Source organism: Pan troglodytes, chromosome 8, assembly GCF_028858775.2.
Source record: "Pan troglodytes isolate AG18354 chromosome 8, NHGRI_mPanTro3-v2.0_pri, whole genome shotgun sequence".
NCBI classification, from domain to species: Eukaryota; Metazoa; Chordata; class Mammalia; order Primates; family Hominidae; genus Pan; species Pan troglodytes.
This window is the reverse complement of record NC_072406.2, coordinates 72,056,421-72,073,170: the sequence shown is the minus strand read 5'-3', so window position 1 is coordinate 72,073,170 and position 16,750 is coordinate 72,056,421. Positions and strand designations below refer to the sequence as shown.

General features: G+C 39.3%; 1 protein-coding gene across 1 annotated transcript in view; it reads left to right on the top strand.

Annotated features, from left to right (window-relative positions):
- Positions 1-15,852, top strand: part of CCDC6 (coiled-coil domain containing 6) — a 115,506-nt gene extending 99,654 nt beyond the window's left edge. Inside the window, exons 6-9 of the mRNA XM_521482.7 lie at positions 554-710; positions 3,112-3,212; positions 13,006-13,130; positions 14,491-15,852. Of these exons, the coding sequence (XP_521482.2) occupies positions 554-710; positions 3,112-3,212; positions 13,006-13,130; positions 14,491-14,685 (578 nt within the window). The 3' untranslated portion in view covers positions 14,686-15,852. The remainder of the gene's footprint in view (positions 1-553; positions 711-3,111; positions 3,213-13,005; positions 13,131-14,490) is intronic.
- The last annotated feature ends 898 nt before the right edge of the window (positions 15,853-16,750 follow it).

Sequence of the window (16,750 nt, the reverse complement as noted above, 5' to 3'; positions counted from 1 at the left end):
CCTAACCTGCCAACACTGCGTTTTATATTTTTTTCTAAATGCAAATAATTGGTAAACTTTTATACTTGAGATAAACTTTAAATCCATATCTCATCTATGTGTGGGAGAATGAGAAAGACCAGGTATCTTTTTTGTTTCTTTGTTTTTTGAGACAGAGTCTTGCTGTGTTGTCCAGGCTGAAGTGCAGTAGCTCAGTCTCGCTCACTACAACCTCCACCTCCTGAGTTCAAGCAGTTCTCCTGCCTCAGCCTCCCAAATAGCTGGGATTACAGGTGCCTGCCACCACGCCCGGCTAATGTTTGTATTTTTAGTAGAGACTGAGTTTCACCATGTTAGCCAGGCTGGTCTTGAACTCCTGACATCAGGTGATCCGCCTTCCTCAGCCTCCCCAAGTGCCAGGATTACAAGTGTGAGCCACCATACCTGACCAGAAAGACCATCTTGTAACAATTCCCTCTGTCTGTGGCATAGGGGCTGAACTGAAGTCTCCTTTTTTTTAGATTTGGATATGATTGCATGAAACATGGTTTAATTGAAAACTCTGACTTTTCAGATTCAGAGAAAATGGCACAGTATCTGGAGGAGGAACGTCACATGAGAGAAGAGAACTTGAGGCTGCAGAGGAAGCTGCAGAGGGAGATGGAGAGAAGAGAAGCCCTCTGTCGACAGCTCTCCGAGAGTGAGTCCAGCTTAGAAATGGACGACGAAAGGTGTGTGCATGTCTTATGAGCCTTGTTTTTGTTTAAAAAATAAAACCCAGGTTCTACAGAGGTTTTCTTTGGTATCCTGTTAGATGTATAAGGGGATGGCTTAAATATGTATTTATTGTGCTAATGAATGCCACTGCGTTATAGTAGATGCCAAGAATGGGATAAAGATTGAACATTTTCCTTAAACACAAAAAGATGAAAAAAATCACCGCTCTAAAATTATTTGGTGGGGAGAGAAATGGAGACAGGGTTATATTAGAGAAGCAGCAGAGTTTGCATTTGTTGCTGAATTAGTTTAATCCAGTGTCATATCTGTTTAAAGCATGGGAACATATTAATTCCTGTACTGTATAAGGATAAGCAAGCTATAGTGCAGCTCGAGGAAAACAGTGCATGCATAGGTTGAAAGGAATCAGCAGGGACACAGGTGGGGGTTGTTGAAATCCCAAGGACTTGCCTTAACACACTTGATAACTTTTGAGCCTTTTTGTAGCCACTTAAAAAAAAATAAAACTAATGGATTGCGTTCATCTATTCAAACCTAAGCAACGAATCCCCTCATTGCCCCACTGTGAGTGATCTGGAGTAAGAGACCCATCCTTTGGTTAACTAGCAGAAATAGTCTCAAGTATTTGTGCCTCATCCAGTTCTCTTCCCTCTTCCTCCTCTCTAAATTTGGGATAAGGTAGTGGTAAGATAACAAACAAGTATAAATGGAAAAAGATGTTCAATCTGCAGAGAAACCCAGAAGTTAGAGAATTAACCTTTCTCTGAATCAGATCATTTCTGCAAGAAAATTCTCCATTCTGGATCAGCAGTGCCCTGGCGTTACATGGGCCGTATCTTAGTGTGAGAGGTGAGACTGAGTATTCTTGGGGGTCCCTCCAGCAGGACTGGGCATTCAGTGTCTGAAACCAGGGCTACTCATGGCTGTGATGAGTAGTACTGCCTGTTGATGCCAATACGTGCTGTCCAAAACATGTAGGCAATGTTAGCACATCTGTACTCTGTTTCTATTATGGAATAGATCTAGAGGACTAACAACGCTGTTGATCAGTTTGCTGTGGACAGTGACATTATTGTTAAAAATTTAAGATTATCTATAATGAAAGTCTATATTTTTATAATGAGAAAAAAAGGAAAACAGTAACAGGTTATTCTATTTTAAATACCTGTGTGTATGCCTCTTCATTTGGAAATAATAAAGATTATTCTTTCTCAAAACTTTGCCTTATAAAACTACAGTTCCCTGTTCTTCCTAAAATCTATATCCCTTAAGAACCATTTGACTAAAACTGCTAGCTAGAATACTAAATAGCTTATTAACTATCTTCAGATACAGCTCATATATAGCATCTGGGACCCAGTTTGGGTTAAGATACACTCTAAGGAAATATGTATTCTGACTGCAGTGTCAATAGTGAAGCAATTTCAGCCTTCCAGATAAATATTTTTTTCCAGAACCGGTATTCATTTCAGAAAGTTTGCCCTACCTTTTGTAGGTCAGATTATCCACAGCTGCCCAATAAATACTTTCCCTACTAGGAACAATGATACTACATTTGGGAGAAAGAAAATTGTCCGGCACTTAAGAGACCACAAGATGCCTCTTAGTCTACTAGTGGATGTGTGGAGTACAAGAAGTTCCACCTGGTGCCACTAGGGTGGGTTGCTCTTGCAGGATGGTTTATCAGGAAGTCTCTCAAGCAGAAATTTCTCCTCGTCAGCGCACCATGCTCATTTCACAGAGTGTAAGCTGATGTTCCTGATGATCACACTTCAGCATTTTCAGGTCTGATGTGACTTCTGAATCCAGGAAAAAGGCAGACTCAGCATGGTGTGACTAAGCGTGACCTGCTGTAGGTGTTCAGTGCTCAAGGCTTATTAAATCCTAGTGTGTGACTGTCTGTTAAGCAGGGCTTGCTTGTAAACAGTTGATACTCAGTTCATAGGAATAAGTATCTGTAGGCTTTAATTTGATGACATAAATCTCAGAGGGCTTGCTTGGTTTTGAGTTTCAAATAACAATTTAAATGTCACCACTAACATGTGAGTATCTTTGTAACTCTTGGGACAGTGGAGGTGAATTTCAGCATAGCTGTTGTGTGATGGAGGAAAAACTGGTCCTCTCTGTGGTGTGGTGCACCTCTTTCACCTGGCTTCCATCCTGAGCTAAAACATCCTAGGTCTCCCAACTGGTGACCCTTGGAGTGAGGTTTGTCAAACAGCAGAGCAGTGTGACTCAGGAGTCCATTTTATAAATGCCTTCTAATTATAACATCACTCTAAACATTCAGGATTTTGACCTCAAGGTGTGAACCCCAAACATTTTCTCTTAAAAACTCTCCTAAGGCCTATTTAAATGCAGGTGGTTTTATCGTTTCCTCCTCTCTCCTCTTAGGTATTTTAATGAGATGTCTGCACAAGGATTAAGACCTCGCACTGTGTCCAGCCCGATCCCTTACACACCTTCTCCGAGTTCAAGCAGGCCTATATCACCTGGTGAGCATATGTCTTTGGCTATTTCAGTGACTGATTCCTGGCACATTGAATAGGCAACCCTGACTGTGTTCCCTTCTAGTGTATAAAAATCTTGGAAACAGAGATAATAATCATGTCTTTTTCAAAAACATCAAAAACTCATCACTCTCAAGGCTAAGAGTTTGAAAATTTTAAGCATAAATGTTATAGTGTCAGCTGGTGTTTCTCTTCTTTTTTTTTTTTTAATCTAAAAGGAGTTTGACTTTAAAACACCTTTTAAAAAGAAGAATGTCTTTGACTATGATTTTAAGTGCTGATGGGTAGACAAAAAAGCCTTAGGTAGATTTCCAAGATGCATCATAGCACACCTTTTATGGGTTCTTCTACCATATTCCACATACATTAATCTCATTTTTGTCCTCAGAATAATTAATGTAGGCATCATTTTCCCCATGTTAAAATGAGGAAGCAGCAATTCAGAGGGTCACTACTGGTTACACAGCCAGGAAGTGGCAAGGCAGGGCCTATCTGTTTAAAGAGCCTGTGTGTTCTTTCTTGCATGAGCTGCTTCCTGATATTTCCAGTGATTGGTGAGTGGGACCTGGCCCTAGCAGGCAGGCTGCAGAAGAGGGAACAAACTTCTGTCAGGCAGCCTGCTTCTGGCTTTGCCCTCACAGCCTTTCCCTCAAAGGATTGCTTGTCTCCATCTGACCCCAAAAACTGTTTCCTGAGCTCTGTGGCTCAGTACCAGCATGGCATGGGGCTCTCAGGCCAAGGAGGCAAGTAGCTGATCCAGTGAGAGAGAAAGAGGAGCAGAGGGTGGAGTGGGTGGCCAGTGGAGTAGGGGGAGGAAAGAAAAGGTGATGGGCCAAAGAATCACATCTTGTGACCAAAATGATGAGACTGATTTTCTCGTGCTTGCTGGTAAGCAGATTTTCAGCAGAGTTGGGAGAAAAGTATGGAGGGGACTGTGACAGAGGCAGAGTTTTGCAGTAGAATAGAGTGAGGTGACTGCTTTGAAGGATGGCAGCATAAAGTTTTTATAAAGTAAAACAGCGTTGCATCAGGATAACAAAAGTTCACAGCACTGTGCTGCCATTAACTTTTTTTTTTTTTAAGAGGAGGCAATCAAAAGTTAAAGTCTAGCACAAAGGGTGGCCGCCTTTGTACCGATGGGCCAGTGTGCTCTCTGGTGTCAGGCAGGGGTAAAGATGCTGATTCCAAAGCAGAAGGACTTCCTATCAGAGATCAGTGGCACAATCATCACAACTTGTTCTTGCCAAAAAGATGTTCCCGAACCTGTTTCTTCCATCTTCCAGTGCCATTAAATCTCTCTTCAGAAGCTTCTCTTCTAGCTGCCTCTCAATTTTCCCAAAATAGCACTTGGGTTTCATTACCATGATAAAGGTCTTTTTTGCTTCTGATTTATTGATGTAAAAGGAAGTCATGAGTCAAGAAGAAGTAAAATGGAGGATTATTTCATTATTTTGTGATAATGATTATGATGCTGATTCATATTAAATATAATTTAATACCCTGTTTGATTTATTTAAACGTAAAGCCTTAGAGGCATGTAATTTCCGATTGATTAAAAAGATTGTTGCAATCATTGAGAAAAGAAAAAGAACAAATGTCAGACCTTGGTTAGGAATATTCCTTCTATTTTAACAAAGATTCTTCAGGAAAATCTTACTCTATTTACATAATTTTTACTTTCACTGTACCTGTTCCCATAGTGGGACCTACATCAAGTGTGGGGCTTGCTTGGATAGATAAGCTATTTGACTTTTCTTAAACTATGTCATAAGTAACACCTAGATTTTTTTTTCCTTACAGCTAGCCTAAATGAGAATATTTTTATCCTGTTTTAAATTCTATAACATCACCAAAGGAGATTTTATCTATTTGGCAGCAGAATTACTCTATGCTGATCTAGTACATTGTAGTCCTATACATAGTAGATCACCAAAACCTGAATATTCCAGTTTTCTTTTCACATTAGTTTTTATTGGAAAAAAATTGTGGCTCTAAGTATTAAGAACATCTAATCACTTCCTTAGTGGAAGTATACTGTTTGAATAGTATTCATTTCCATTTTAAACATATTGGCTCTGAATTTTCCTCCCTCTGTGGTTGACATTGGAAATCTTGTGTTTTCACTAACTTCACTAACTTGTTGAAATATTGGCAATTACATATTGAAAATGTACTTGAAAAATACATAGCCTAAAACTAAGAAAGAGCATCATCTTTATTATATTTGGACTGCTTCTATGAATTATATATAGGAAGAGTGTTATCTTTCAGTTTGTCCGTCATTTTATGCAGTATAATGAAGGATATTCCCAGTTAGCCTGTTTTGATGTGTCTGAATTAGGGATAGGCAATAATGAGGTCTAAAAAATAGGTCTGCACCCTCATAGCAATGAACGTACCCCACAGACATTGGTTTCAATCCAGTTAAAAGAACTAGAGCTACTTGGAGAAGTGAATGTTTCTAGAGCTGGGGCACTGAATGTACGAGATGAGCTGGGTGAGATAACTTGTAGTGCAAAAGAGTAAACAAGTGCCCAGAAAACAAAGTGATGAGGGTGTGTCAGAGGGATACAGGAGCTCCCAAACACCAAAACTGGGACAATTTGAGCAGTATTAATTACTATATTATAACATTAATATAATAAAATATAATTCAAACATCAAACAAATATCCAAAGTCCATACTGATATGAATAAATGACTAAATAAATAAACAAGGGAGAAGACACAAATCCTCACGGAGAGAATTCCAGATAATATATGTAGATATTCCATCCTCAAGGAGATGGAAATAACTCTACTCCTTAAATGTGGGATATGCGACTGTAAGGTCAAGTGTAAGATGAAAACCTGGCAAAGGAGATGAGGAAGTTGCTACCAGAAAAGTGGAAAGAAAATTGATGTATGATGTCACTGAGGTCAAGGCAAAGAATTTCACCAAGAAGGGAGTGGTTAGCTGCAAGGTCAAGTACAATTAGGAGTGGAGATCAGTGATGGCGACCGGCAGCACAGAACTTACCACTGACCTTAGCTAGAGCAGTTTTTGATGGAGTGGTAGGGAAAGAAGCCAGATCAGATAGAGTTAAAGAGGATATTGTTTCCAAATTGTTTGAATTTTAACAAGGAAGATGTTTTCATATATAACTTGTGTGTGTCAAATAGGAAGGAAAAGTGCCTGCCTTTAATTTGTTTCCACAATTTTTTTTTCTTTAGCAAAGATATATTAAAACTTGGGGCAGTGAGAAGGGTATAAAAAAGCAGAAATAAAGTCATCCAGAATTCTTTCATCCAAAGGTGGTGTTAATGTTTTAGTGTTTTCAAGTGTCTCCTATCCCACCCCTTGCAGTTTTCTTTTAGGTAGTTGGTTTCATACATATTATGAAATGCTTTTGTATCTTGTTTTATATTGCTTAGTGTGTTCTCTCAGTCATGAGTCGCTTTTAATTAATCATTTTTTAAGTTTGCAGTTTTGACAGTGAAATAAATCTTAGAATTTTGGCTTTTGTTATACATTTCCATATCAAGCAAGGGAAGTTTATTCCAGCAAAGACTTGATGTAAAACCATAGTATTATATTTAGTAAGCTGGTGTTTGTGGTTTGGCAATTTCAACTTAGGTTCTGGTGGGGAGGGGTTATCCTTTATTGTATTCCTGGGTCAGAGGGTGAAGATGCATGATAATTAGAACTTAAGGAAAAAAAAATCAATAGTACATGATTTCCAACCTCTAAGAGCTTATAATCAACAGCAGGGCTTACAGAAGCAGGTTTAAAAAAAAAAAAAAAACTTTAATACAAGGCTAAATGTAATAAATTTCATAAATTGTGTATATTGTATACCCTTTAAAAAGTTATGTAGTTAAACAAATGGCAGTATGTCTATTCAATGGAATACTGTTCAGCAATAAACAGATTAACTATTGACACTTAGAACAATTTGGATGGATTGCAAGGGCATTGAACTGAATGAAAAGACCTCATCTCAAAGGGTTACCTACTATAAGATACCATTTCTACAACATTCACAAAGTGACAAAATTATAGAGAACAGATCAGTCATTGCTAGGATGAGTTAAGAGTAGTAGAAGGATAAGGATGGTTGAGCTGTACACATGCATAGGCACACAGAGAGCACACATGGAAGCTGATGAAATCCACACAAAGTCTGTGCTTTAGTTACTAATATTATACCAATGTCAATTTCCTGGTTTTGACAATGTGTTATTGTTACGTAGGGTGTAATCAGGGGAAGCTGAGTGAAAGATACATGGGAACCCTGTAATATTCTTGCAGTTTCTTGTGAATTGTAAACTATTTCAAAATAAAAAGTTATAATTTTTATAAACCCAAGGTAAAATAGTTTAAAAAGAGGTTCAAAGAGGAGACAGCGACCAGCTTAGAGAGCTTTTGAGATGGGCTTTGAGAGGAGTTAATGAGCTAAAGCGCATCAAACCCTTACTTTTTCCAGGCACTCTCGAAGCACTTTGTGATATTATCTCCTTTCATCCTCATGACAACCTTGCAAGGTAGCTACGGTATTCCCGTTGAACAGCTCAGGAATCTAAAGCACAATGAGATTAAGGAACTTGTCTACTTAGTGCCAAGTGTCAGAGCTAGGATCCAACATAGTCTGACTCTAGACTCTGTGGTCTTTGCCTTCTGCAAAGGATGAGTGAGGTGCTGATTGGCACTGGGAGCAGGAAGAAGCTATGGTAAAGAGAAGACATTCTCAGGCTAGGGCACACCATTAACAGAGGCATGGAGGTCTGAATCAAGAGCAATAAAATCACTGCAGTTCTCTTCACAGCTGCCCTGGGGTCCAGCTCCCTGGAGATTCTGATTCATTGGTTTGGGATAAGGCAAGCAGAACTTTGATACTCACTGTTGAGAACCACTGACCTGCAGCATCAGAATATAGTTTGAAGCCAAATGCAGAAGTCTTGATAACAGCTAGAGAAGGAGATTTCTTTTTTCGAGATAGAGTCTTGCTCTGTTGCCCAGGCTGGAGTGCAGTGGCATGATCTTGGCTCAGTGCAACCTCCGCCTCCTGGGTTTAAGCAGTTCTCCTGCCTCAGCCTCCCAAGTAGCTGGGATTACAGGCACCCGCCACCATGCCTGGCTAATTTTTTGTATTTTTAGTAGAGAGACAAGGTTTCACCGTGTTGGCCAGGCTGGTCTTGAATTCCCGACCTCAAGTGATCCACCCGCCTCAGCCTCCCAAAGTGCTGGAATTACAGGCATGAACCACCATGACCGGCCAGGATTTTTTTTTTTTTTAAGTAAGTAGGCAGTACTCATAATTACCCTTCAGAAAAGTTAACTCAGTAATACTAGAACATTGACTATATTTTTAAAAATGAACTGAATCCCCTATTTGAAGACAAGGATCCACTTTTTTTTTTTTTTTTTTTTTGAAACAGTCTTGCTCTGTCGCCCAGGCTGGAGTGCGGTGGCATGATCTCAGCTCACTATAAACTCCACCTCCCAGATTCAAGCGATTCTCCTGCCTCAGCCTCCTGAGTAGCTGGGATTATCGGCACAAACCACCACGCCCACCTAGTTTTTGTATTTTTAGTAGAGATGGGGTTTCACCATGTTGGTCAGGCTGGTCTCGAACTCCTGACCTCGTGATCCATCCACCTCGGCCTCCCAAAGTGGTGCGATTACAGGCATGAGCCACCACATCCAGCCCACTTTTATATTTTATAGCCTTTCTCTTAAATGTAATCACTTTCATAAGAAATAAAATTAGGATTTTATTCTCCAATGTTATTTTAAAGAAAACAACTTCTTTCTTTTCCCAGATGAGTAAAGTTCTTGTGATTCCAGTAAATATCACATTAAAAAACCACTTAGTTCCCAAAGACTTGTCCTTTATCCCAGACCTCCATTTTGTAAATGTGAATAAAAACTCCACAATTGGAAATGGAAATATGTCAAATAGAAAGCATCACTAATTCATAGCCAAATCACAAAATAAACTTTTAGTATTAGATGCTGAGGGCACAGAAAAGTCCTGCGATAATAGCACAACTAAAGGAAGGCTTGGCTGAATATCTCTGTCATGGAAACAAAAAAGACAGATGGAAGAGCATACTTAACAGCTTCTTGTTTTTACGTAATTCAGAAAAGCAGTAAGTGGAGTTCACATTGCTTGACCTCTAATAGCTGATAGTATGTTCAGAGTAATTGTCAATAGGTGATTCCTATCCACATTTCCCCAGACAGCTCCTCTGTTTTCCCTTTTCACTTTGCCAGTATGGAACCTACCCTGTGCAAGGTATTGTGGTAGATGTTGGGAACTCAAAGGTGTAAAGAAAGCTAGCCACATTTGTGCAGTGATAAAACAAGTAATTCCCCAGATCGGCTGGTGACTTCTGCACTAACTCTTGACGACCAGGGCTTCACATGCCACATGTAGGTGAGGATCGCTTTTAGATGTTCTCAAAATATGGATCCCAATCCAAACCTGTCTAACAGTAAGGAGAGTCTGGACATACAGATGTTAAAACACATTGGAGATGATCCTGGAGTCCTAGATGAAGACTACGCAGAACATTATATTGGACTGGGGATTGTTTCTTCCTTAAATACCAGGTTCTTTTAGGGAACATTGGCAGGGCTTTCATTCCTTGTATTGAATATTCTCAAGTCGTGATATTCCCAGTGGTTTTGTTTGCTGTTATGGCTGAGACACACACACATACACACACACACACAACACTCTCACTCTCTCTCTCTCACTCACTCACTCATGCCCACACTCTCCCCGTCTTCTTCTCGTTGATTTTTTTTTTTTTTTTTGCTAGGAGGCTGAGTTCATTGGCTACTTAATATCTATCTCCAATTTGGTCAATTGTTGATACATCTTTTGACATTTCTGGTTTTCTTGCATTTGATATTTACTCCTTTGCTCGATTTTCTCCACTTTATTCTTGTTCTTTCTCATGTCTTTTGCTTTCCTGAATCTCAGTTGAACTCCTGACAGGGTTTGACTTAAAAAAATCATTATTGTGGTGAGACCTCTTAATATAAGATCTATCCTCTTATTTTTAAGAATACAATACAGTACTGTTAACTATAGTATAACGTTGTGCAGCAACTCTCTGTAGTTTATTCGTTTTGCTTGACTGAAACTTGATGCCTGTTGAGCAGCAGTTCACCACGATTCTACTCTGTGTCTATGAGATTGGCTATTTAAACTCCTCATGTAAGTGGAACCAGGCAGGATTTGTCCTTCTGTGACTGGCTTATTTCACTTAGCATAATATTCTCCAGGTTAATATATGTTGTTGCATATGGCAGGATTTTCTCCTTTTAGACTGAATATTCCATTATATGTCTGTATGTATCACATTATCTGCTCATCCGTTGATGGACAGTGAGGTTGTTTCCACATTTTTTTTTTTTTTGAGACGGAATCTGGCTCTGTTGCCTAGGCTGGAGTGCAGTGGCACGATCTCAGCTCACTGCAAGCTCCGCCTCCCGAGTTCATGCCATTCTCCTGCCTCAGACTCCCGAATAGCTGGGACTACAGGCACCCACCACCATGCCCAGCTAATTTTTTTGTATTTTTTTAGTAGAGACGGGGTTTCATCGTGTTAGCCAGGATGGTCTCGATCTCCTGACCTTGTGACCTGCCTGCCTCAGCCTCCCAAAGTGCTGGGATTACAGGCATGAGCCACCACTCCAGGCCTCCACATTTTTGCTATTGTGAATAACACTGTAGTGAATATGGGAGTGCTAATATCTCTTTGAGATCCTGGTTTCAATTATTTTGTATAAATACCCAGAAGTGGGATTGCTAGATCATGTGGTACTTCTAGTTTTAATCTTTTGAGGCATTTTCATACTGATTTCCATAGTGGATGCACCATTTTACATTCCTACCAACAGTGTATAAGGATTTTTTCTCCATATCCTCACCACCACTTGTTACCTTTTTTTTTCTTTTATACAACCTACAAATTGGGAGAAAATTTTTGCCACCTACTCATCTGACAAAGGGCTAATATCCAGAATCTACAATGAACTCAAACAAATTTACAAGAAAAAACAAACAACCCCATCAAAAAGTGGGCGAAGGACATGAACAGACACTTCTCAAAAGAAGACATTTATGCAGCCAAAAAACACATGAAAAAATGCTCACCATCACTGGCCATCAGAGAAATGCAAATCAAAACCACAGTGAGATACCATCTCACACCAGTTAGAATGGCAATCATTAAAAAGTCAGGAAACCACAGGTGCTGGAGAGGACGTGGAGAAAGAGGAACACTTTTACACTGTTGGTGGGACTGTAAACTAGTTCAACCATTGTGGAAGTCAGTGTGGCGATTCCTCAGGGATCTAGAACTAGAAATACCATTTGACCCAGCCATCCCATTACTGGGTATATACCCAAAGGATTATAAATCATGCTGCTATAAAGACACATGCACAGGTATGTTTATTGCAGCACTATTCACAATAGCAAAGACTTGGAACCAACCCAAATGTCCAACAATGATAGACTGGATTAAGAAAATGTGGCACATATACACCATGGAATACTATGCAGCCATAAGAAATGATGAGTTCATGTCCTTTGTAGAGACATGGATGAAATTGGAAATCATCATTCTCAGTAAACTATTGCAAGGACAAAAAACGAAACACCGCATGTTCTGACTCATAGGTGGGAATTGAACAATGAGAACACATGGACACAGGAAGGGGAACAACATCACACTCTGGGGACTGTTGTGGGGTGGGGGGAGGGGAGAGGGATAGCATTAGGAGATATACCTAATGCTAAATGACGAGTTAATGGGTGCAGCACATCAGCATGGCACATGTATACATATGTAACTAACCTGCACATTGTGCACATGTACCCTAAAACTTAAAGTATAATAATAATAATAATAAAAATGAATAAGAAAAAAAATAATAATGGCCAACTTAACAGTTATGGGGTGATATCTCACTGTGGTTTTGATTTGCGTTTCCCTGATGGTTAGTGGTGATAATCGTCTTTTCATGTATCTGTTAGCACGTTTGTGTATCTTTTTTAGAGAAATATGTATTCAAGTTCTTTGTGCATTTTTTCATTGGACTATTTGAGTGTGTTTGTTTGCTTTGAGTCATAGGAGTTACTTATGTATTTCACATATTCACCCCATACCAGGTATATGGTTTGCAAATATCTCCTCCCATTCTATAGGTTGCCTTTTCAGTCTGTTGACTGTTTCCTTAGCGCAGACACTTTTTAGTTGAATGTAGTCCCACGTATTTGTTTTTGCTTTTTTTTGTTGCCTATGTCATATCCAAGAAATCATTGCTAAGATGAATGTCAGGGAGCTTTTCCCCTATTTTCCTTCTAAGAGTTTTATAGTTTAAGGTCTTATAGTTAAGTCTTTAATCCATTTTGAGTTGACTTTTGTATATAGTGTAAGAGATAAGGTCCAGTGTCACTCCTCTGCATGTGAATATCCAGTTTTCCCAACACCATCTGTTGAAGAGACTGTTCTCTTTCCCCATTGTGTATTCTTGGTGCCCTTTTTGAAGATCAGTTGACCATATACGTGTGAGTTTATTTCTGGGCTCTCTATTCTATCCTAGGAATTAACTTTTATTTCCCTCGTTATCCACACCATTTAGTGAGCCCATCATTCTTTTCATCTGTTTGTATTTTTCTGGGTGATAGAGAACTACTGCGATTTAAAACCTCCTAGATAGTTGAAGACACCAGATAGTTGAGCTTAAAATGATACTTAATTTGTTGTTATATTTTAGGTCTATCATATGCAAGTCACACGGTTGGTTTCACGCCACCAACTTCACTGACTAGAGCTGGAATGTCTTATTACAATTCCCCGGGTCTTCACGTGCAGCACATGGGAACATCCCATGGTATCACAGTAAGTGTCCGTGGGGTAGGAAGCAGCACTTTACTCCTGGAAGTGGTACCGACTGGTGTTCTGGAGAACAGGATCGGTGCCCTTAGACATTTGCCCTTCTTCCTGCCTCCTCCATCCGTTCACCTTGAAACTGTAGAGACTTAAACAGTTTGATACCAAATTCTGGTATTGAAACTAAAATCCTTCCCAGGAGACAAAACTTTAACTTCACTTCCTATGAAAAATTACCCTTTGTGAAATATAATTTGAACTCTGGCCAGTGCTTTGATTGAATTCTGGCCAGCTCCTTGCATTATTGTTGGTTGCCATAATGTCTAAAGATATTTATTGTCTGCACCTTCACAGTTCACTGACCTTCAGTATTCTTCCTGAAGTTAGCCTTGTTTGTAATGTTACTCAGAATTTTCTCTCCTCGAATTACAAGGAAGCTTAAGTGCATCTGGTTCCAACTCTACCCAAGGGAGTTTTTTCTTTAGAGTCGGCAATATAGTTGACTAATACAGCCATTAGAAATGTAGCTAGTAGAGTGAGAGTATTATTAAGGGTATTTCCAATAACAGAAATACCAATATTTCAAAGAATAAATTATAATATTTTAAAGAAGAACCCTATTCTAAGAATGCACTTAAGGTATTTCTGAAGCTGTTTGGCCAGTTTGATGGACTTTATGTAAAAGTAGGAACTTTTTTTTTTTTTCCCTCACTCTGTCATCCAGGCTGGAGTTCAGCGGCATGATGTCTGCTCACTGCAACAGCCGCCTCCTGAGCTCAAGGGATTCTCTTGCCTCAGCCTCCCGAGTAGCTCGTATTACAGGCACATGGCACCATACCCGGCTGCTTTTTGTATTTTTAATAGAGACGGGGTTTTGCCCTGTTGGCCAGGCTGGTCTCGAACTCCTGGCCTCAGGTTATCCACCCACCTCTACCTCCTAAAGTGCTAGGATTACAGGTGTGAGCCACTGCACCCGGCCTCAAACATAGAAACATTTCTGTTGAGCTGTATCTTTCAGGATGTGGACAACTTATTGGAGATAAGCAATAGAGGGAATTGGTGACACACACGGAAAGAAAGATTTAAGGGGATATTTTACAGCTCTCGTTGAAGGACCCAAGTCCAGCAGTTTGTTCAACACAAGTTGTGCAGTAATTTTATGTAGCTTTTTCATAGGTGGAAGTGTAAACACTGCCTTATTTAAATTTTATTACTAGTTCAGAAACCAGTAGGGATGAAGAAAGAAATCCCTGGTTTCTTGTCTTTGTTGGTTAGTGTTTGATTAGCCCCAGTGCCAAGTCAGGCTGTGTTAGGTAGAATGAGAGCCACCTGTACCTAGACTGACTTGCTGTTCCTGTCCCCTCTGCAGAGGCCTTCACCACGGAGAAGCAACAGTCCTGACAAATTCAAACGGCCCACGCCGCCTCCATCTCCCAACACACAGACCCCAGTCCAGCCACCTCCGCCTCCACCTCCGCCACCCATGCAGCCCACGGTCCCCTCAGCAGCCACCTCACAGCCTACTCCTTCGCAACATTCGGCGCACCCCTCCTCCCAGCCTTAATGCATGAGCTTAGTCTGAATTTCAAGTTGGGACTCATCCAATGGAGCCGTCTACTCAACGCCAAAGGCTTCCTTCTCTGGCATATTTGGATATGACTTATTTGCACTGAGGTTATCTAGGCTTCACTATCCATTGTGTTGTAAATGTTTGTCAGAAATGCAGCCAGTGTTGTGGGTCTACAACACTAACCAGACGACTTTTTCCATCAGTGTTTTACTTGAATCTTCATGTACGTCCATTCCCTGGCTGGAACCTTCGCTGTTTGGTATTTGGTATTTCAGCAGCAGTGTGCAATTTTTGCTTGGCCCAGAGCTTCATTCTCCTGGCTTTTAGGTTTGTGAAAGAAAAAGGGATATCTTTTTTATATTTTTTTCCATGAATCTGCAGAAAATTACTGAGCTGTTGTTACCCTCTTCTCATTATAATAGTGTTTACCAAACATACCAATAATTCAGCACTACAATTCAGACCTTTGAAAATCTGGCTTTCAGTGTAGAACAGAAAGTTAGATGAATCAGTGCCCAAGACATATTTTCTGTTTAACAGAACTTTCTACAGATACATTTTTTACAGGTTATTTTCATTGTGTTATTGACATCCATGTCTCTCGTAAAACAGATGGCCCAAAGTAATGAATCATGTGGCTGTACCTTCTCCACATAAATGGGATGGATAATTATCGTATATTAAGATGTGATTCTCTTTTTTATCTTTAATGTTAATCTACTTAACCTGGCCCCCTCTAACATGAGTCAATAAATGTTGTCCTACTCACCCGTGGTTTCAATGGCTAATTAGAATGTGTTATTTGATTTCTGCTGCAGAAGGCAGTGTGATTGTAACAAAAACAATGTGGCTTCCCCCTTTCATACTTCATTTGTGTTCTCTTAAAATAGAGTTTGAACAAATATTTTAAAGGTGCAAAATACTATTAGAAAATACTATTTGAAATGGACATTATGGGATTATCTTGGCATAATGGCCAGAAAATATTGTATTGCTTGGCAGAAAAGAAAAAAAGGTCTGAAGGAAAGTAGCACATTAGCATTGATGGCTGTTCATTTCACCCAGTATAAGCAAGTGCAGTGTACAAAGAAGTATATTCTGAATACATTATTTCCATTCATTTAGCACAAATAAATCATTTGGTTTCACTTTGCAGTGGAACACTGAGTCACTCTTTTCTTAACACGTGCAACATCTTAATTTTTGTTTTTCAGCAGTTGCTGTTTTGTACTTTGGTAGTAAAGTGATTTTTACCACCTGTGTTTGCATATTTCTATATGCTGTGGATGAAAATAACTTACTAGAGAATGTATATTTTATGACAAGAATGTGTATCTGTTGGATATAATCAGAGAACTGAAAAGTAATTTATCAGTAATTTTTAAGAGTCCATGTTTTGTGACAACCATCTCTAATAGCCAACTCTTTATTAAACACACTCCTAAAAATAAGGAACCATGACATTGTAGATATTTAATATTGTACATTATAGAAACCTCCATTTTTGCCTTCGAATGCATATTTAAGAGTTAACAGAATGAAAAAAAAAAAGTCTTGTTGGATAATAGTGTTTGACTAGCATTTTAAGAACTTGAGAGTAAAAGCAACAATAAGATTTTTTCACCTCTTCCTGCTTCCACCCCCAAACTAAGAACATCACTCAATTGTTTGGAAGAAACTGTAGGTCTATATAAATTTTATTTATAATGTATGTGTAATATACATAATCATAATACAGTTCTCAGATGCAGGGAAGAAGTTTGGCATTTAATCATTGAGGCTTTAGGTTTTTGATGTGATCAGACTGGGCCATGTCAAACCCGGAATTTTCACCAACAGTTCACTGACCCTCCTGGTACATTGCCATTCCAAGGAATTCTGAGAGTAGGCAAACAAATTTTGCCTTCATGGTACAGTTCTCAGTTTTTCTTATAGGAGAAATATGGTATATGTTTATAAGAATCTTTTATGAGATTATAGATTTCAATGCTGTGGATAGTGTCTTGCACCCAAACAAGAAAGTCCATAATGGAATGATCTTCCCTCAGCTTCCTATCGA